Genomic DNA, 22,251 nt, shown 5'->3' with positions numbered 1-22,251 from the left:
TATTGTCCTTTAGCTTCTTTCTTTTCATTTATTTCTTACTACACTCAGTCACTCCTTCCTCAAAATGTAAGGAGCCAGGATCCTGCTTGATAATCCCTAAGTGCTTGCTGTGTGACAGGAAATGTGTTAAGTAAGGGCTTTGCTCACGTTCCTCATTTAATCCTACTCTCTAATGCAGGAGGTAACCATTAGCCCCACTTTAGAGATGAGGGGACTGAGATACTGTGATTAATTATCCTGCTCAAGATCCATTGGTAAATTATGGAGCTACTGTTCCCACAGAGATTTTTGCGATGATGAAGACCTTTCTACTTACAGATTAGGCTCTTCTGCAACACTGCCTCAATGCAGAGCCTGGAACAGAAATGATAGAAAAAGAAGGCATGCTTCAGAGTTGACTGCTAATTCTGTATATGACATGATCTCTTGTTTCTTTCGTTTTTGTAGCTTGGATTTACTGTTACCGCCTTCTACAAGCTGCGGACAGTCATTAATAGACGTAATTGTTTAGAGAGTATGGTTTTATGTAATAGGAAAAGATATTTCAGAAATGTAATCTGGAGGAAAAGAAAAAAATGTTGCATTTCCGGACATGTCAGTTCCTTTTTTTTTCCTTTTTGTTAACCATTAGGTTGAGTCTGCTCAGAATGTAATGTTAACCTCCTGGAGGATAAAAATAACTTCTCGTAATTTTACTTCATGTAGCAACACCATATTGTGCTTGTTCATGGAAAGATCTATTTTAAATAAAGAGGGCAAGGCACCCTTATCCCCATGAGTAATAACTGACACGATGATGCTCATGGCAGATCATCACTCTAAGTCCTTCTTTGGAAGGCTTGTGAATTGTTTTTTACACAAGTTGTACGTGTTGTTTTGTGATATGTGAAACGTCATTTAATAATAATAGAAAACCCCCAAAGGGTATCATGTATATGGTTTGGGGAATTCCTTTTACTTCCCGTATAGTGACTCACAGCTTAGATGTACTAAGTTGGGTAGAGGAAGCATCTCTCTATCATTGTCTCACAAAAATACAAACCAGGAACCAGGAAGAGAAACTGCAGACCTCTGCATGCTCCTCTGCCCTCCCAGAGGCAGGAGGTGGCATCTGGAGATGGTAGCTGAGGTCACGCAAATGCAGCCCCTGGGGGACCAGGAACAGGATGATCCTGGAAGGAGGTGGGGGGAAGTTTTCTGATACTTAAATTTGTGACATTTACTTTTCGTTTTTGGTATAATTCTCCCCAGGTTCATCTAATCAAACACAGCCAGAACTGATTCCTTACTCTGAAATATACACATGGCTAAACAAAACAGAAAGTGGATGACTAGAATATGGATTTCCATGTAAACTGGTTCAACTGCTATGGAAAATAATATGACAGTTCCTCAAAAAAAGTAAAAATAGATCTACTGTATCATCCAGCAAGTCTGCTTCTGGATGTATACCCAAAGGAAATTAAAACAAGACATCAAAGAGATAAGATTACTCCAAAGTTTACTGAAACGTTATTCACAACAGCCAACATATGGAAACAACCTCAGTGCCCATGAATGGATGTGTGGTGCATGGATGAAGATGTGATATATATATATATATATATATATATATATTTTTTTTTTTTTTTTCTTTTCCTTTCCCACGAGAAAGGACATTCTGCCATCTGCAACAATATAGATGGACCTTGAAGACTCAATATTAAGATGTTAATCCTCTAAAATTGATTTATAAAATCAAAGCAGTTATAATCAATTTCTTGGCAGGATTCTCACTCCCGTTCCTCTCCTCCCTCTTCTTTTTCCTCTGTAGAAATTGCTGCACTAATCCTGAAATTTATATAGATATGCATATGAAAAGGACCTAAAATAGCCAAAACAGTGTTCAGAAAAGCAGAAAGCAATTGGAGAACTTAAATTATATGGTTTTAAGACTTACTAGAAAAAAAAAAACTATGGTAGTAAAAAAAATTTGGACCTTAAACTTGCAAATGTAATACATTATTTATATCTTAATAGAGCTGAGGAAAAAAAAAAACCTTATGGGCCATTTTGGGCTCTGAATCAGGTTTTCAATCCTTGGCATCTTATTAAATGTTTTACAGTTTCAAGGAACACATAGCGTTATACCTTTCTATGAACAATTCCTTTCCTGATTTAGATTGGAAAATTGATCAAGATTTTGTAAAAGGCACACAAATACAACTAAGTAAAGAGGCCTTTGGTGGTGGTTGTTTAGTCAGTTGTATCTGACTGTTTGCAACTCCAGGCTCCTCTGTCCATGAGATTTCCCAGGCAAGAATACTGGAGTGGATTGCCATTTCCTACGCCGGGGGATCTTCCCTACTCAAGGATTGAACCCACTCCTGCATTGCAGGTGGATTCTTTACCACTGAACCACGTGGGAAGCCCTGTAGCTCTGATATTGCTTTATACATTGTGAGCCTCAGTCCTGGCTAAGGTTGCTTGTGGATGTTTGAGAGCAGGGGAGCAACCGGTGAGAGAACCATTGTTTTTGGATAATCTATGATGAGGTGGTTAGATAGCATCACAGCCTCAATGAACATGAATCTGAGCCAACTCTAGGAGACAGTGAAGGACAGGGGAGTCTGGTGGGCTGCAGTCCATGGGGTCACAAAGAGTCGGAGATGACTTAATGACTGAACAATGATAGCGACGCAGCATGGCAGATGCTTTTGGATTTTGTCTTGTTAAAATCTCATACTTGCATTATCAGGCAGGTACAGCATCACCCTTAATTTATGGAAAGGTGAGAAGTGACGGCAAAAAAGATCCTTTGAGTTCAGACTTAAAACTTATTGTCCTAAAAGCAGAAGTGCTCAAGGGGACTTCTCTGAAGGTTCAGTGGTTAAAGTTCCATGCTTCCAAAGCAGGGGATGGGGATTCAATTCCTTGTTGGGGAACTAAGATCCAACATACTTTGTGGGAAAAATAGGGGGAAAAGCAGAAGTGCTCAGCTTTGAAATCTTAGACTCTCATGTACTTTATTCTGAAGCTCTCTTCACTTATAATCAACGATTTCCCTATCCAATGGAGCTTCCCAGGTGGCACAGTGGTAAAGAATCTGCCTGCCAATGCAGGAGACGCAGGAGATGCGAGTTTGCTCCCTGGGTTGGAAAGATCTCCTGGAGGAGGAAATGGCAACCTACTCCAGTATTCTTGCCTGGGAAATTCCATGGCTTCAGAGGCTGGTGGTCTACAGTCCATGGGGTCACAAAGAGTCAAACATGACTGAGCGACTGAGCGTGCGCAGGCACATACGTGCACACACACACAGCCCTGTCCAATATGTTTACCAGAGTAAAGAATCTGCTGCTGAATGCTTGCAGAGCAATTAATCTAAATTGACTTATGCTGTGTCAAATACATATCAAAGTTCAAAGTCTTAGTATGAACAAAAATTTTAAATATCTCATTATTTTTGTACTGCCTGTATGTTGAAATGATAATATTTGGATATATTGGGTTGAGATATATTATTACAGTAAAAAGAGAGCTTGGTATTAGCATAAGATAGACAAATCAATAAATGAAACAAATAGTCTAGAGCTACTCATATACTGTCAATTGATTTTCAACATAGGTACCATGATAATTTAATAGGAAAAGGATAATCTTTTCAATATATGGTACTATATAATTTAATATCTGTACAGAGAAAAATGAACCTGACTCCTAATATATGTGAAAAGTTAATTCAAAATTAACTTGAAGTTATTAAAACTATGATGTTTGTAGATCCAAATAGAAGAATATCATTGAACCTTGAGGTAATCAATGACTTAGAGTGTAAAACCACTAACCATGAAAGATTGATTTTTATGAAGACTGATTAACTGTACTTCATGACAATTGAAAACTTCTCAAAAGTCACCATTAAACATAAGCTAAACATAAGCTACACATTAGGGGGAAATACTTGCATCATGTATCTGATAAAAAGCTGTATCCAAACTGTACCAAGGAGTCCAATAATTCAGTGATAGACAAAAATGCCAATAAAAATGATAAGCAAAATATTTGAAAAAAGGAATATGGATTTCCAAACTTTGAGAGTCACTAGAATTACATAGATGAACTCCAGGGAAATTTTAGGGATGATTCCTGAGTGAGGTGGCTGGTCTCTTTCACATCTGAGATTATATCATTCCACAACTTTTTCTTCTGCTAGGTCTGATATCGGAGAAGGCGATGGCACCCCACTCCAGTACTCCTGCCTGGAAAATCCCATGGATGGAGGAGCCTGGTGGGCTGCAGTCCATGGGGTCACGAAGAGTCGGACGCGACTGAGTGACTTCACTTCACTTTTCACTTTCATGCATTGGAGAAGGCGATGGCACCCCACTCCAGTACTCTTTCCTGGAGAATCCCAGGGGCAGGGGAGCCTGGTGGGCTGCCATCTATGGGGTCGCACAGGGTCGGACACGACTGAAGCAACTCAGCAGCAGCAGCAGCAGCAGGTCTGATATGGGGCTTTCCTGGTGGCTTCCCTGGTGGCTCAGTGGCTCTGCCAGTACAGGACTCCTGCCAATACAATAGTCACAGGTTCGGTCCCTGGGTCGGAAAAATCCCCTGGAGAAGGAAATAGCTACCCACTCCAGTATTCTTGCCTCGGAAATCCCATGGACAGAGGAGCCTGGTGGGCTGCAGACCATGGGGTCTCAAAGAGTCACACAACTTAGCATCTAAACAATAACAAGGTCTGATAAGTTTCTCCTAGGAAACAAATTTTCAGATTCCCAGAATCTCAGAGAGATTTGACCAAAATAATCTTCTGAATAAAAATTCAATGACTAACACTCCCGTTTCTGGGGAAGCAGTGCTGACCCTAGCTGGGAAGAACTGGTGATCTCTATCAATCATTATTCCTGTTATAAAAATAACCACTATCTTCTAAAAGTTACATTTCATCTAAAACCCACCATTTATAAATAGAGCCATGGGTTTTCTGCTACTAGATATGAGCAACTTTTCCCAGAATTGTGTGTGTGTTTTGTTTGGAATTTCATTGCACAAACTGGTAGGTATAGTTTGTTTCAGTTTTTAGCCAACTGAATTTTTTGGAGTGATATTTTCATCAATAGTTCAACTTAGTTGACATTTATAGATTGATAAGGAGATTCTAAGCATGATTCGGTTTGGGTGTTATGATTTGTGAAAATTTTAAAAATCTTTTAAATCACTCACAGAACTTTCTAAGTATGAAAGATGTGCAAAGTGTGGCTGAAGGGGCCAGCGAGGTTTACTTAGGGTTTCCGAGATCCCAGAACTCACATTCTGGAGGGCACTGGGTCTGGAAGACGTAATGAATAGGCTCCAGATGCTGATGCTGAAGCTCCAATCCTTTGGCCACCTGATGTGAAGAGCCAACTCATTGGAAAAGACCCTGATGCTGGAAAAGATTGAGGGCAGAAACTGAAGGGGGTAGCAGAGGATGAGATGGTTGGATGGCATCACCGACTCAATGGAAATGAGTTTGAGCAAACTCCAGGAGATGGTGAAGGACAGGGAGGTCTGGTGTGCTGCAGTTCATGGGGTCGCAAAGGGTCAGATACAACTTATTGACTGAATAACAACAACCAGAGAGGAGCTTCCCAGTAATTTCATCTCTGTGTTAATGCGAGGAAGATGTAATACAATTAGAAAGTCTAAGTCTTCTTAAAGGAGACTTTAAGTCTTTAAAAAGCAATAACCTTGGCTCCAAGTAATCATTGCTGTAGATTTGGAGGAATGATCTGCACATAAGGGAGTGGAATCTTACCTGGCCCTCATGATTACTGTGGATTCTTGTGTTTTGACCCAATTCTTGAGCCTTTTCCCAGTGGAATAATTTCAAAGCAGCAAAGATTTTGAAGAAGGAATCAAAGACATGTAACAGAAGCATCTGCATTTTCAAAATAATCTATAGGATGATGAAGGCAAGTGGCCAGCTGTTGTTCAAACTGATTCTCATAGTAAAAAGGATAATGTTTTCTTGGGGAAAACTAAAGCAGATGAAATAGGAATGAATTTAAATCTATAAACTCAAGAATTCAAGATTTAGTACAGTTTTTGAAAACAACTTTATCGAAGTATAACTTATATACCATATAATTCATGCACTGTAACTTCATAGTTTGATGAATTTTAGTAAATTTATGTAAATTTGCCACAATGGCTAAAATTCAGTTTTAGAACTCTCCCATTACCCCCCAAATTTCCTTTTGTCTATTTGCAATCAACCCCCACTCCCACACTCAACCCCAGTCAACCACTGTTCTGCTTCCTGTCTCCATAGTTTTGCCTCTCCTAGGAATTCCATGTAAATACAATTCGAGGGTACAAATCTTTGGTATCTGCGTCATTCACTCACACGATGTTTCGAGTTTCATTCATGTCATTGGGCATGTGTTATCAGTCTGTTCTTTTCTATTGCTGAACATTATGCCAATGTATAGACACACCACAGCATCTTTATTCCTTCACTGTTTGATGGACATTTGTTTCCAGTTTGGGGTTATTATGAACAATGTTGCTATGATTATTTGTTTACAACTTTTTGTGTGAACATAATGTTTTCATTTCTTGTAGATAGATGCGAATGAAATTGCTTAGTCATGTGGGAAGTGTAGTTTTAACATTTTGAGAAACTGAAAATGTTTTCCAAATTTGCGGAACCTTCTTATTTTCCCACCAACACTGTATGACTGGATATATTCAAGCTTTTTTTATTATAGTCACCTGAGTGGATTAAGTATCTTATTGTGGTATCGGTTTGCATTTCCCTAATGACTGTTAATTTTGAGAATCTCTTCATGTGCATATTAGCCACATGTATATCTATTTTGGTAAAATATTTATTCTAATTGTTTGCCCATTTTCTATTGGGTTTTCTTGTTATTGAATTGTAAGAGTGCTTTATATGTTCTGCAAGTCCTTTATCAGATATATGCCTTGCAATAATTTTATCCCTTTTAATTTTTTAAATAGTTTATTTTTATAAGTAAAAGCTTTTAGTTTTTTTTTAAATATAAATTTATGTATTTTAATTGGAGGAAGCTTTTAGTTTTGATGAAGTCCAGTGAACATGTTTTTCTTTTATGGATCATAATTTTGGTGTCATGTCTAATAAATATTTACCTAACCCAAAGTCACAGAGATTTTCTCCTATGTTTTCTTCCAGAAATTTTATAGATTTAGGATGTACCTTTAGATCTATGATTCAGTTTGAGCTATGTATGGTATGTATGGCGGCTTCCCGAGGGACACTAGTGGTAAAGAACCCGCCTGCAAATGCAGGAGACATAAGGGACGTGGGTTTGATTCCTGGGTTGGGGAGAGGCCCTTGAGGAGGGCATGGCAGCCTCTTCCAGTATTCTTGCCTGGAGAACCCCATGGACAGAGGAGCCCAGCGGGCTACAGTCCATGGGAGTGGCATATGAATAGACAGTTGTTACATTACCATTTTTTGAAAAGGCTAAGGTTTCCCCTGTTGAACTAACACTTTTGTCAAAATCAATTGACTATAAATATGAAGGTTTATTTATGTATATTCTTCTCTGTTCCTTTGATCTATATATTGTTCTTTACCCCAATAGCGCAGCAGCTTGATTATTGTACCTGTATTGTAAGTTTTGTATAAGTCCTCCAATGTTGTGCTTCTTCTGCAGTCTTTTTCGTTGAAGTATAGTTGATTCACAATGATTCAGATGTTTAGAAAACTGAAAACGTATATATATGTGTGTGTATGTGATATTCTTTTTCAGATTCTTTTCCATTACAGGTTATTACAAGATACTGAATATAGTTCCCTGTGCCATACGGTAGGTCCTTGTTGTCTATCTATTTTGTATTTTGTAGTATGTATCCATTAATCCCAAATTCCCAATTTATCCCTACCCCCCTTTCCCCTTTGGTAACCATAACTTTGTTTCCTATGTCTGTGAATCTATTTTTGTTTTGTTGTTCAGTTGCTAAGTTGTAACTCTTGCTGCTGCTGCTGCTGAGTCGCTTCAGTCGTGCCTGACTCTGTGCGACCCCATAGATGGCAGGCAGCCGATCAGGCTCCCCCGTCCCTGGGATTCTCCAGGCAAAAAACACTGGAGTGGGTGTTGTAACTCTTACGTATACATAAATATACCAGGCTTCCCTGGTAGGTCAGCTGGTAAAGAATCTACCTGCAATGTGGGAGACTTGGGTTTGATCCCTGGGTTGTGAAGATTCCCTGGAGAAGGGAATAGGTACCCACTTCAGTATTATGGCCTGGATAATTCCAGGGACTGTATAGATCATGCAGTTGCAAAGAATTGGATATGTCTGAGTGACTTTCATGAAATATATATAATATTTATGTGTAAATATTATATAAATATTTATACCTCTGTTTTATAAATAAGTTCATTTGCATAATGTTTAGAGTCTGTCTATAAATGATATCATGTGATATTTATCTTTGACTGACCTACCATACTTAGTATGATAATCTCTAGGCCCATCCATGTTGCTACAAATGACAAGATTTCATGCTTTTTTGTGGCTAATACTCCATTGTGTGAATGTATGCATATACATATTTACTGCATCTTCTCTGTCCATTCATCTGTTGATGGACATTGAGGTTGCTATGCGTCTTAGTTATGATCAACAGTGCTGCTATGAACATCGTGGGGGCATGTGTTTTTTGAATTAGAGTTTTCATCTTTGCTGAGTATATATCCAGGAATGAGATTGCCGGATCATATGGTAACTCTATTTTTAGTTTTTTAAGAAATCTTTACACTGTTCTACATAATGGCTGTGTCAATTTTCATTCCCACCAGTAGTGTAGAAGGGTTCCCTTTTCTCCACACCCTCTCCAACATTTATTATTAGACGTTTTGATGAGATGGCCATTCTGACGGGTATAAGGTGGTACCTCACTAGAGTTTTGATTTGCATTTCTCTAATAATTAGTGTGCAGTTTTTTTGTTGTTATCTTAAGTCCTTTGAATTTTCATATAATTATTTATAAAATTTAGAATCAGCATCAGCTTGTGTCCTGTGACTTTATTAGGTCACAGGTCTAGTACATTTTTGGTAGATGTATTAGGTTATTATGTACTAGCTTATTAGGTCTAGTACATTTTTGGTAGATTTCATACAACTTTATATCTATGAGATTATATCATCTGCACATAAATGCAGTTTTGCTTCTTCCATTTAATCTATAAGCCCTTATATATTTTTATGCACTGGCTAGAACCTTCAGTACAGTGTGGAATAGCAATGATCAGAACAGCCATTCTTGCCTTATTCACAGTCTTAAGGGGAAAGCATTCAGTGTTTTACCATTAAATATGATGTTAACAAAGGTTTTTCCTAGATGCCCTCTATCAGGGGGAGAAAGTCCACTTTTATTTCTGGTTTGTTGATTTTTTTAATATCATAAATAAATGTTAAAATTTACTGAATGTTTCCCTACATCTGTTGAGATAATCATGTGTTTGTCTTTTATTCCTTTAATATGGTATATTATATTTATTGAATTTTGAATATTAAGCCAACCTTGTATGCTTGAATTAAATCCCATTTGGTCATGGTTTTTTTTTTAATGTTACTAGATTTGATTTGCTAGTTTCTGTTGAGTTTTGCATCTATATTCATCTATATTCATTCATCTATATTCATGAGGGATACTGATTCCTAGTTTCCTTTTCATGTTACTTCTTTGGCTGTTTCAATATCAGGCTAACACTGAGCTCTCAAAATGAGTCTGAGAGTGTCCCCTCTTCTTTTTTTTTCTGAAAGAATTTGTGTAGGATTGGTATTGTCTCATCATTAAATTTTTCATAGAAGTCAGTGTCAGCATCCCACAAATGCTGATTCTTTGTGGGAAGATTTTAAATTATTAATTCACTGTTCTTAGTTAATGCAGGTCTATTCAGATTTTCTATTTTCTCTCAAGTCAGTTTTGATAATGCATATGTGTGTGTGTTTTAGGAATGTGTCCAGGTCATCTAGATTATCTATTTTGTTGGAATACGTAGTCCTGCTTGAATTAGGCTGTAACAGGTTTTCATTGGCTTAAATCACAAGGACATGATAGTACTAAGACATGCCATAAGGAATCTTCTGTATTCTGGTAGTATTCTTCCTCACTTTCATTGTGTAGCAGCAGTCCAATTTCCCATTGGTAACCTGAATTAATCACCTTCACCCTCTGTGGACTTACAGAATACCTTATCCACCCTTTTTAGCCTGTTGATTCAGTTATGAGGAGACCAACGTGGCTGGGTGGCAGTCTTAACTTCCAGTTCAGTAGAATCCCTTTCTGTGTCTCCTGGTAGATGCATTTCCCCCACCTTGAAACCAAGGCTTCTAGAACCAGGAGAGAATTAGGTTGTGAGGTCAGGAAGCAAAAATTTTGCTGGTGGATCACTAGCAATAATAGTAAATAGAGCTATTGCCACTTCTTGAATCCTGGACCTTGAATCCCAGATATGGGAGAAATTGTAGCATGTACTGGATGCTGATTCAAGCTGGAAAACCTTGCCCCAGCCACCCATCTGGTGCTGTGATCAGTCTTTAAAAGGTCAAGCCAGCTGCTTCATGATGGTGGGGAACATGGTAAGACTGATTAATTCCATAAGCATAGGTTCATTGTTGTACTTCATTGGCTGGTCAGAAACAGTGCTGTGTGGCATACCATGATGGTGGACGAGGTATTCTATAAGCCCGCAGATGGTAGTTCAGGAAGAAGCATTGTGGGCAGGGACTGCAAATCCCACTCTAGAGTGTCTGTTTCAGTAAAAACAAAATACTATCACTTCCATAATGGATCCAATATAATAAACCTGCCACCAGGTAGTTGGCTGACCACCCGGGAATGGTACCATATCTGGGACTCTGTGTTGATCTTCACTGCTGACAGTTTGGGCACTTAGCAGTAGCTGAAGCCAGGTTATTTTCCACGGTGAACAGAAGTCTGTGTTGCCCAGCCCATGTATAACTTCCATTTCAGTGGCACAATCGGTTAGTATGTTCAGCTGTCGACCGAAAGGTTGGTGATTCAAGCCCACCCAGGGATGCCTTGCTCTTGCCTTTTGGGCTTCCCAGGTGGCTCAGTGGTAAAGAATCTGCATGCAATGCAGGAGACTTGGCTTCAATCCCTGGGTTGGGAAGATCCCCTGAAGAAGGAAATGGCAACTCACTCCAGTGTTCTTGCCTGGAGAATCCCATGGACAGAGGAGTTTGGCAGGCTACAGGCCCTGGGATCCCAAAGAATCAGACACGACTGAGCAACTGAACATGCTGCCCCCATAGCCACATTGTTCATGAGCTTACTGGCTGGGGAAAAAGGCTGACTGGGTGTCCACAAAATGGGTCATCCTACCGATTTCATGATTAAAGTCTTCTTCCACTAGGGTTACTCTTTAGTAACTGTTGTTGTTTTGTTTAGATGCTGTTATGTCCAGCTCTTTCCCAACCTCTTAGACTGTAGCCCACCAGGCTCCTCTGTCCATGGGATTCTCCAGGCAAGAATACTGGAGTGGGTTGCTATTTCCTTCTCCAGGGGATCTTCCTGATCCAGGGATTGAACCTGGGTCTTCTGCTTGGCGGGCCGATTCTTTACCACTGAGCCACCTGGGAAGCCTTTGGTAAATATTAACATGGAACATAAAGATCTTCTTGTATTTCACAGTGTCCTGCAAGGCAACTACCTGAGGGGAGGTCATTATAGTTTCCTCAGGCAATGCAGGACTAATATCCTCAGACAGGGGTGGAAGGGCTGCTTCTACTGGCAAAGAAGAGTCCCTATTTTACTGGACAGGAGGGAATTACAGCCCTGTCATTTGAGGATGCACTCTTGTCCCTGGGTTTAGTTTCTTAAGGAATGAGGGAGGCCTAGTTTGTTTCTAATTAGCACCCGTTTGTCCATTCTCTGTTTTCCTCTGAGGGACAAACCTGGGCCATAGGAATCTTTAGTGAATCTGGAACCACTTAGGTATTCCTCTCTGAAGTCTTGGTATCTCCTTTCCAGTTCCAGGAATTTCTGTTTCCTACCCTGTGCTGTGCTGTGCTTAGTGGCTCAGTTGTGCCCAACTCTTTGTGACTCCATGGATTGTAGCCCATCAGGCTCCTCTGTCCATGGGGATTCTCCAGGCAAGAATACTAGAGTGGGTTGCCATGCCCTCCTCCAGGGAATCTTCCCAACCCAGGGATCAAACCCAGGTCTCCCACATTGCAAGTGGATTGTTGACCATCTGAGCCACCAGGGGAAGCCCGAGAATACTGGGGGAGGGTAGCCTATTCCTTCTCCAGGAGAACATCCTGACCCAGAAATCAAGCCAGAGTCTTCTGTATTGCAGGTGGGTTCTTAACCAGCTGAGCTACCAGGGAAGCCTGTTTCCTACCTTCCTGCCCATCAAAGAAACTCTTCCTGCCCCAACCTCTAGAAGAGAGATTTCTAGTGCTCTGGAATTGATGTCTGCTTTCTGCTTTGCCGGAATCCCCTTTCAAGAAATGACAAAACTTGGTTTCCTGACTGAAATGAGAGTAGGGGAGAATAGGGGGACCGTGAACACAGTTTAAAGTTTATCTTATTACTCTGTTGTGAGGGCGAGATACCAAATTTGCTGAAGATGGAGAGAAAGGCTTCCTGACATTTCTAGAGAACTTTTAATTTCTCCATATACGTAAGGCACGATAGATTTTCCCAACATCTGGACACTGTTCCTTCCTTTACATCCTCCACCCCTAGCCATGGAGATCATGTTTGGGAAGTCTGATAGCTTCTGGTGATAAACCTTGTATGTGAACTGTGGGGACGACTGACATCTAAAGTAAATAGTGGTTGCTGGGGGAGGGCTGCATGGGCGGCATGCTGTCTGCCCTTCAGATGCTTGACTGCCTCCTTGACGCCACTGCTGGCTGTGGATTCGCCAATAATTCTGCTGCAAGGGTGGCCCAGGTCTCTAGGGGAGCATCTAGTGCCTCATCTCTCTCAGCCAGGACCCGAGGACCTCTGCCTTTCCCATGGGGGATCAAGCCTCCTCTCCCCATATCAGGATGATGGCCAAAAAGTGCCAGGGTACTGCGTGTTCCTGCCTTTGGAATCTCCATCTCAGCCCTGCACTGCAGGCTTTGATTCCTGGAGAGCAGAAGGCAGAAGAAGGGGATTCTCTGCAGCAGCCTGAACAGGGGAAAGGGCTCAGCGGTGGTGCTTGCAGCTGCCCAGGTGCTCCTTATTCATTCATTCTTCCACAGTTTTGCTTTTGGCATGTCCTCTGCATGGAGCATCTTACCTTACTGTCTCCTTCTCTCCTGGTGAAATTCCGACTTACTCTTTTTACTTATTTAAAAATTTTTTTATTTTTAATGGGAGGATAATTGCTGTACAATGTCGTGTTGGTTTCTGCCACACAATAAGCATGAATCGACCATAAGTATACATATGTCTCCTCCCTCTTGAACCTCCCTCCCCCGTCTGCCCCATCCCCCCCACCCAGGTCATCACAGAGCACTGAGTTGAGACCCCTGTGCTATACAGCAGCTTCCCCCTAGCTGTCTGTTTCGCACATGGTAATGTATATGTTACAATGCTACGCTCTCAAACCACCCCACCCTCCCCTTCCCTCTCTGTGTCCATAAGTCTGTTCTCTATGTCTGCGTCTCTACTTATTCTTTAAGGTCCAGTGAAAATACCATCTCTTCAGAGACCCATCACTTCTCTCCCCTAAACACTTGGCTCCCACAGCTTTTTGTTCCTAGCTCTGTCATAATACTTACCATATTGTATTATTCTTATTTACCTGCCCAGGTGCAAGAACTTGTTTAAAAAAAATCTTTATTCTTAGGATCTAGGGGTGATGCCTGATGCATATCATCGTGCATACATGATGATCAGAATAGTAATAAGAGCTGCTAATCATTATATGCCTCGTAGTTGCTAGGCACACACATTGTATCACCTGATTCCCAGCACAGTTCTGAGAGTAGCTATTGATGTTATCCTAGTTTGGGGTGAATGTTTACTTAAATTTTTTCGCCACACTGGGTGGCATGCAGGATCTTAGTTCCCTGATCAGGGATCAAACCTGCTCTCCCTGCAGTGGAAGCATAGTCTTAGCCACTGGGAAGTTCCTGGGTGAGTTTTGAGTAGTTCCTTAGATAGAGATAGAGAATTTCAGTTTAAAAGAAGGATCAAGGGTGGGAAAGCATGGACTGTTAAGGGCAGAATGGTGGTCTTGGGAGAGGATACAAAAGAGAAAACTGAGGCTGAAAGGTAAGCTGGTACCTGATCATAGAGACTTTTGGATGCTCCAAGGCATTGTGGTTCTTGGTGAACAATAGGGAGCCATCAGGGAGGGGCCAGTGTGATCTGAGCTGGAGGCTAGAAACTGGTGGCAAGCTGTGGCAGTGACCTAGTTGGGGTCCAAGTGTTGTCACACATCGCCTGGGGGCCATTCTGCGTGCTGGAGTTCAGAGCTCAGGCCTGCTGGGTGCTCAGATCAAGCAAGCGAGCCACTCAGAGTTGTAGGTACCAAATATGGTGGGCACACAAGAAAGGAGGGTGGGGGACCCTGCAGCTGGGGAGGGTAGGGGCCAGGTGGGCATCAGGAAAGCTTTCAGTGGAGATGATGCTTGAATCTGAGACTCTATTTACCCAGTCAAGAAGGTGCAGATATGCAGATAAGACTACTCCAATGGCAGAAAGTGAAGAGGAACTAAAAAGCTTCTTAATGGATGAAAGAGGAGAGTGAAAAACCTGGCTTAAAACTCAACATTCAAAAAACTAAGATCATGGCATCCAGTCCCATCACTTCATGGGAAATAGATGGGGAAAAAGTGGAAACAGTGACAGATATTTTCTTGGGCTCCAAAACCACTGTGGACAGTGACTGAAGCCATGAAATTAAGATGCTTGCTCCTTGGAAGAAAAGCTATGACAAACCTAGAAAGTGTATTGAAAATCAGAGACATCACTTTGCTGACAAATGTCCACATAGTCAAATCTGTGATTCTTCCAATAGTTATGTACAGATGTGACAGCTGGGCCATAAAGAAGGCTGAGGGCCAAAGAATTGATGCTTTCAAACTGTGGTGCTGAAGAAGACTCTTGAGAATCCCTTGGAAAGCAAGGAGATCAAACCAGTCAATCCAAAAGGAAGTCAACCCTGAATATTCATTGGAAGGACTGATGCTGAAGCTGAAGCTCTAATACTCTGGCCACCTGATGAGAAGAGCTGACTCACTGGAAAAGACCCTGATGCTGGGAAAGATTGAGGGCAAGAGGAGACAGGGGCAACAGAGGATAAGATGGTTGGATGGCATTACTGACTCAATGGACATAAGTTTGAGCAAGCTCCAGTAGATAGTGAAGGACAGGGAAGCCTGGAATGCTGCAGTCCATGGGGTCGCAAAGAGTCAGACACGACTTAGCAACTGAACAAAAACAAGAAGGAAGGGAGAGGGAGGGTCGAGGGAGAGAGAGACACCAGCAAGAAGAAAACACTGAGGAATCGAGAGCACGATCAGTTAGTGGGAATTTCTGGGTTTTGTTCGTTCATTATTTTGTTTTATAAAACTTCCTTTGCTTACTTAAGTAATGCTTGTTTATTGTACAAAATGTGTCATATATAGGAAAACAAAAAGTAGCCATAATCTCACTACCTTGTCATAAATACTTAAAAAATTCTGTGTGTATTCTGCCATTTTTAGGTGAGTGTACATGAGTGTTTAAGAATAAATATGTTTTTATGTGTATGTATATATATACACATACATATATAAATGTATCAGTAAGTAACAAAGTATACATGCTAATACCTCTCCATCTTATGTCTATATATATCAAATATCCTACTTTACCAGCTTTAGGTATAAAATGAGATTCAGTTCAGTTCAGTTCAGTTCAGTCACTCAGTCGTGTCCGACTCTTTGCAACCCCATGAATTGCAGCACACCAGGCCTCCCTGTCCATCACCATCTCCCAGAGTTCACTCAGACTCACATCCATCGAGTCTGTGATGCCATCCAGCCATCTCATCCTCGGTCATCCCCTTCTCCTCCTGCCCCCAATCACTCCCAGCATCAGACTCTTTTCCAATGAGTCAACTCTTTGCATGAGGTGGCCAAAGTACTGGAGTTTCAGCTTTAGCATCATTCCTTCCAAAGAAATCCCAGGGTTGATCTCCTTCAGAATGGACTGGTTGGACCTCCTTGCAGTCCAAGGGACTCTCAAGAGTCTTCTCCAACACCACAGTTCAAAAGCATCAATTCTTTGGCGCTCAGCCTTCTTCACAGTCCAACTCTCACATCCATACATGACCATAGGAAAAACCATAGCCTTGACTAGACGGACCTTAGTCAGCAAAGTAATGTCTCTGCTTTTGAATATACTATGTAGGTTGGTCATAACTTTTCTTCCAAGGAGCAAGCGTCTTTTAATTTCATGGCTGCAGTCGCTATCTGCAGTGATTTTGGAGCCCCCCAAAATAAAGTCTGACACTGTTTCTACTGTTTCCCCATCTATTTCCCATGAAGTGATGGGACCGGATGCCATGATCTTCGTTTTCTGAATGTTGAGCTTTAAGCTAACTTTTTCACTCTCCACTTTCACTTTCATTAAGAGGCTTTTTAGCTCCTCTTCACTTTCTGCCATAAGGGTGGTGTCATCTGCATATCTGAGGTTATTGATATTTCTCCCGGCAATCTTGATTCCAGCTTGTGTTTCTTCCAGTCCAGCGTTTCTCATGATGTACTCTGCATATAAGTTAAATAAGCAGGGTGACAATATACATTTCATTAATGTTTGAGATTAGAATGCCCACCAGCCCAGCCTCACAGGCAGTCTGTAATTTTCCTCTGGGGTTCTCAGGTAATAGTTTCTAGGAATATTAAAAAAAACAAACAAACTACATATTCCTCAACCTGTCTTAATAGTACAGTTTCCCATCTTCCACTGGACATTCTAAAATTTAAATACGAAAAAGAAGTATGAGTAGGCTATTCATTCCAACTAAAATGAAAACACTTCCTGGGTCAGGAACCATGTCTTTCTTGTCGGTTGGTATATGCCTAGTGCTTCAAATAACACTCACCACATGATAAACGTTCAATAACATTTCAATTCAGTAAGCCAAATGAATGAAGTCAAACATCTGCTTGTTCACACAATGAACATTTATTGAACATTTTTGATACAATGAGTTCTGTGCTGGGGAACGAAACTTTCACGAAACTTTTACCTCGGATAGATACAACTTAAAGATAAGCAGCTTTTGGAAGCAAACCAGGGAGGCAGTGAGTCTCTTAGCATAGGAGGTATTCAAGCAGACTACTGACCAAGGTTGCAAAAGTAATTCCTGCTTCAGGAGAAATGTTGGACTAAAGGACCACTAATGACCCTTTTAAATGTAAAATTCAATGATTGAATAAGTGTTAGATAATAATTTCAAACTTATGAGTCATAACAACCAAAAAAATGTTAGACAGTCTCCAAAAGATATATATACTCTGATGGGAATCTAAATCTTTGTTGACAATATATGAGATTTCTCAAGAAGCCAGCAGGATGTTGCTCTTGAAAAGAGATAAATCATTTTAAAATAATGGAATTTAGAGAAGTATTACATTTCAGAGTGTGTTTAAATATTTGCTCTTTAATCCATTTACCATATCCAAAACCCATATTTATGAACAAAATAGCCAAGAACTGAATCAATTCAGTTCAGTTGCTCAGTTGTGTTCAGCTCTTTGAGACCCCATGGACTGCAGCACTGAATAAGAACTGAATAAGACAGCTAAAACAAGCTTTGGATGAATCTTTCTTTGAGAAAGCCTAAAGGTCTAGACTTTGATCATTGTTTGGGAAATCTGATTTCAACACTTTAAGACAAAAATTTCAATATGTTGGTCTTATAGATGTGGGAGTCAAAATTCATTCATTTATTCCTTCATTCAAGAAATAGCTGGTGGGGGGAGGGGAAAGAAATAGCTGGGAAGAAAAAGTAACTCATAGTAAACATCCACAAAGACACATACACAGAAGGCCCTGCAGGCTGAACAATATGAATGATTCCAAAAGAAAGTGAGATAATCTATGATATGTCTTAACAATCTTTTTAAAAATTTAATTACAAAATCATAATCATCCATTAAATAAAAAAAATTTTTAATGGAAATAGAAAAAAGATCACCAATAATCATCTAATAATTAACTATCATTATTTTTTATTTCCTTAGAGTGTTTATATGCATGTAATTTTTATATGAGTGTAATATCACCATAAAAGTTATTTTGAACTTTAAAACACTAATCTTTGGATAAATTGGTGGAAATTTCTTAATTCGTTGGAATGTTAACCTAATTCCCTAGAATTTTAATTTACATGTCCTGACTTTGATTTGTGGACCTTAAATATAAATCTTTGAATTAAAATTATAACAAATTTATATTTAAACAATAGCAAAGTGGATTAAAAAAACTAGAATTAAAACAAAAAACTGGAATTTTGCAAATTTTATGTCCAGATTGCAAAAATAGGTTACAGATTAGTAGCTGGCAATGGCATCCCACTCCAGTACTCTTGGAAAATACCATGGACAGAGGAGCCTGGTGGGCTGCAGTCCATGGGGTCGCCAAGAGTCAGACACATCTGAGCAACTTCACTTTCACTTTTCACTTTCATGCATTGGAGAAGGAAATGGCAACCAACTCCAGTGTTCTTGCCTGGAGAATCCCAGGGATGGCGGAGCCTGGTGGGCTGCTGTCTCTGGGGTCGCACAGAGTCGGACACGACTGAAGCGACTTAGCAGCAGCAGCAGCTGGATACCTAAATGGTCAGAACTGACTGTGCTGTGTACTCAGTCTCTCAGCTGTGTCTGACTCTCTACAACCCCATGGACTGTAGCCTGCCAGGCTCCTCTGTCCTCGGATATTTTCAAGGCAAGAATACTGGAGGGCATTGCCATGCTTTTCTCCAGGGGATCTTCCCAACGCAGGGACTGAGCCCAGGTCTCCCACACTGCAGGTGGATCTTCACTGACTGAGCCACCAGGGAAGCAAGAGTTGTTGCCATTAGCTTTAAATAGCACACATAGTATCAACCATAAATTATTTGCCTACTGTTTGTTTAGTGACCATATCCTTTGTTAGATTTTAAGCTCTGTGAGGCCAGGGCTATGTCTGTCTAGTCCACAGCAGTATACCTAGTGCTTGTTTATTTCCTGGTCAGGCTTGGTTCTAGTATAATTTGAGTAAGTCAATCAGTGGTTCATTTACTGGAAGGTTTGGGGATAGTTATCCATCCATCCATCCATCAATCCATCCATCCAACCATCCATCCATCCATGTATCCATCATCAAATGGCTTAGGGAGAACCTGCCAAGTGTCAGGTACTTTGCTAAGCACCAGGGTGGTGCAGCAAGCGCTGCCTGGTGGAAAGGAGTAAAGACCTTCACTTTGGGCCCTCAGACACCACTTCTGTGGATCTCTTGCCTGATGGTCTACTATGGAAGCTGTTCCTTTGTATCAGGACACTGTTCCTTTAAAATTACATATATGCTGGGAGGTGGGCTGTCAGTCCTTGACAATTTAGAGTTCTCAAGAACTAGTTTCTCAAATTTTAGAGGGGAGGGAGAGAAGGCAGGTTATACAGCCATGGAAGGGGTGATCAGGGCATCACTTGCTCCCTTCTCTGTAGCAAGAGGCCCCAGGTTGTAACAGCAAACAGGCCCAGGTTGGCTGAGTCCTTCACCGCCTGTGTGGTGACAGGAAGCACAGTGCCTTACCTGCCCAAAGACACTGCACATCAAATGGGACTGCCGGTAAGACAAACCCCGTGACCCGCACGGCCCACGCTCTCCCCGCGTCAGGGAGAAGGTCAGCCTCTCAGACCTGCGGCTCTGCAGATTGCAGATGCCTCTCCTAGGCAGCTTCTTCTCTAGAGGAAACCCTTCCAAGTGTGGTCTTCTGCATCAGGGCCACAGGGACACTAGCTTGAGTCTCTTTTTCCTTCCGTCTATGGACAGAGGCTAGAGCTGAGCTCCTAGCTGCCCCCGGCAGGAGGGAAACTGTGCCAGAGAAGAGTCAGACCTGGGGAAAGAGGCAGGGCTTGAACTGAACTCTACCTTATTGCCACACAGCCACCATGCCTCTCCCCAGGGCAGTCCTCCTGGCCCCCTGGGGCCCTTTGCCTGCTGGGAGGTGGCCCTCAAAGGCCTCTCGGGCTCTGTCCTGTCCCGGAGGACCTGATTTCAGTTACGTGGGCACCGGGGCAAGGCAGCTCCTCCTTCTATCACCTGCAGGCCCTGCACCATCACCTCCATGTGGGTGGAGGTGGAGAGGGGCTGCGGCGGAGGCCTCACTTTGCTTCTCCCTTGGCTCCGGAGGATCCCCAGTTTCTAGCTCCTTCTCTTTGAAGTTCTCACACTGTCTCCTCTCCTTCTGAGGTGGACTGGAGTAAAGGAGAGACACTCCTATAAATAAATGCAAGGCCAGTGGCTCCCTCAGCTGGTCTTGGACAGGAAGCCTGACTCTCAGACCTCACGGAAGGTGCAGGGAGGGGAGGAAGGGTGGGCTTCCTATGCTGAGTTCCTGAGAAAAGCAGGCATCTGAGTCCAGGTGTTTTCACTTGTTAGCATGCCAGAGTTTAAAAAATTACAGTATAAAAATAAGAGTTGGGATGGTAGGCTTTATATCTGTTTGTTGGGTGTAAATCTGAACTCAAGGAAATAACCACTCATTTCAGTAAAAGATTTTATTCAAATATTAATGTCATCCCATATTTTTAACAGGCAAAGTGCTTGAACATTGATTTTTCAAACATTGAACACATATTCAGATGTGAAGCAAGTAATAAAGGTGTTATTATGTTTATTTCTGACAGATGAGGAAGCTGACACTACAGAGAAAGCCATAGGATCTCCCTGTGGGAGCATCTCCAGTGTCTGCCCTGAGCTGGTTCTTCTGCCCTAAGGACTTTGGTCAGACAGGCAGGTCTGAGCATCACAGAATCCTGACATGCACTGAGTTCTTAATAAATGCCAGTAAATCAGACAACAGCCCCCCCACCCCCACCCTTATATAACCTCTCTGGTGTCCTGTGCTTTTCCTCTGTGCCATTAATTACAGCCTCCAATTACAGTCAACATTTGAACTACATGGTTTGAACTGCACAGGTCCACTTATACACAAATTCTTTTCAATAATAAATACCATGGTACTGCACAGTCTGTGGTTGGTTAAATCTGAGGGTGTGGAGTTGTGGATGAAAAGGAATCATGTAATGGAGGGATGACTCTAAGTTATATACTGATTTTTGAGGGTCGGTGCCCCTAACCCCTGCATTGTTCAAGGGTCCATTGTATATACTTATTTGGTGGAAGTCAATCCTTCTGCACCCATCTCTTGATGACAAACACCAAGTCTGTTTTGTTCAATACCTGTGCACTAGCAAAGAGCCTGGCACAGTGGAGGCTCTTGCTAAAGAGGTTCTAGGTTAATGAATGAAAAACAGGCCTTCTCATAGCAGTTCTGCACAATTGTGATACTTGACCACTTTTCTGCCTTAATTGCTAATCAATTAAATGGGAGTAATAATATATCTTTCTCAAGGATATATTATTGCCCCTGTAGCTTGGGAAATGTTGCTGTTCCCTTAGAGGATCCATCTCCCAGAGGCTTCTCCAACCACAGCCAATGTGTTCTCTTTCTCCACCTATGAAGTATGGAAGGAGATGTTAACCTTTCACAAGAGTCAATGCAATTCTTAATTTGTACCCCAAACAGAAGTTTGGACGTGCCATGTTTTGAAGGAAAATGAGCTCAGAAACTATTTTCAGGAACTCCTGAAACTGAGGCTCTTCCATGGCCACCATTGGTCATGGATCATTTGTCTGAAACCTTCTGTTATGCTCGCTCCTTGCCGTGCCCCACACTGGGCCCCTCAAGTCCACTCAGAGGCTGGCCTACGTGCAGATGCTAGCGCTCATGGTGGTGAGGATACCATGTGGGTGTCCTGGGAGGCAGGCCGGGGGGGCCAAGGAAGAAGGACCTAAGGATCTCCAGGAAGTCTTGAAGGACAAATGCAAATTAGCTACCAAAAGAAGTGTTCTGGGTGGAGAGGACCAGACAACGAAAGCCACGAAGAAGTGAGAACTCCTCGCAAGTCTGGGATCCAGGTCTACGTTTTCTTGGGGTATGTAAATGGCACAGCAGTTTCTGTTTGTTCCTAAGCATGAGGCAGTGTGTGGTGGTTTGTTCCAAG

General features: G+C 41.6%; 1 protein-coding gene across 3 annotated transcripts in view; it reads left to right on the top strand.

The window, feature by feature from the left end:
• The window catches only part of LOC121819811 (glucocorticoid-induced transcript 1 protein-like), a 50,067-nt gene extending 28,855 nt beyond the window's left edge, over positions 1 to 21,212 (top strand). The window contains exons 2-3 of one of the 3 annotated variants that reach the window (XM_060400889.1): positions 4,193 to 4,481; positions 20,872 to 21,212. In XM_060400889.1, coding sequence (XP_060256872.1) covers positions 4,193 to 4,481; positions 20,872 to 20,904 — 322 coding nt within the window. In that variant the 3' untranslated portion in view covers positions 20,905 to 21,212. Of the gene's footprint in view, positions 1 to 1,251; positions 7,151 to 20,871 lie in introns of those variants that run through there. The other 2 variants (XM_042251172.2, XM_042251167.2) reach the window with 2 other exon arrangements.
• The last annotated feature ends 1,039 nt before the right edge of the window (positions 21,213 to 22,251 follow it).

The sequence above is a fragment of the Ovis aries genome, chromosome 1, assembly GCF_016772045.2.
Source record: "Ovis aries strain OAR_USU_Benz2616 breed Rambouillet chromosome 1, ARS-UI_Ramb_v3.0, whole genome shotgun sequence".
In the NCBI taxonomy this organism is placed as follows: Eukaryota; Metazoa; Chordata; class Mammalia; order Artiodactyla; family Bovidae; genus Ovis; species Ovis aries.
Note: the sequence above shows the minus strand (reverse complement) of the source record. Positions and strands in the feature narration are given on the sequence as shown.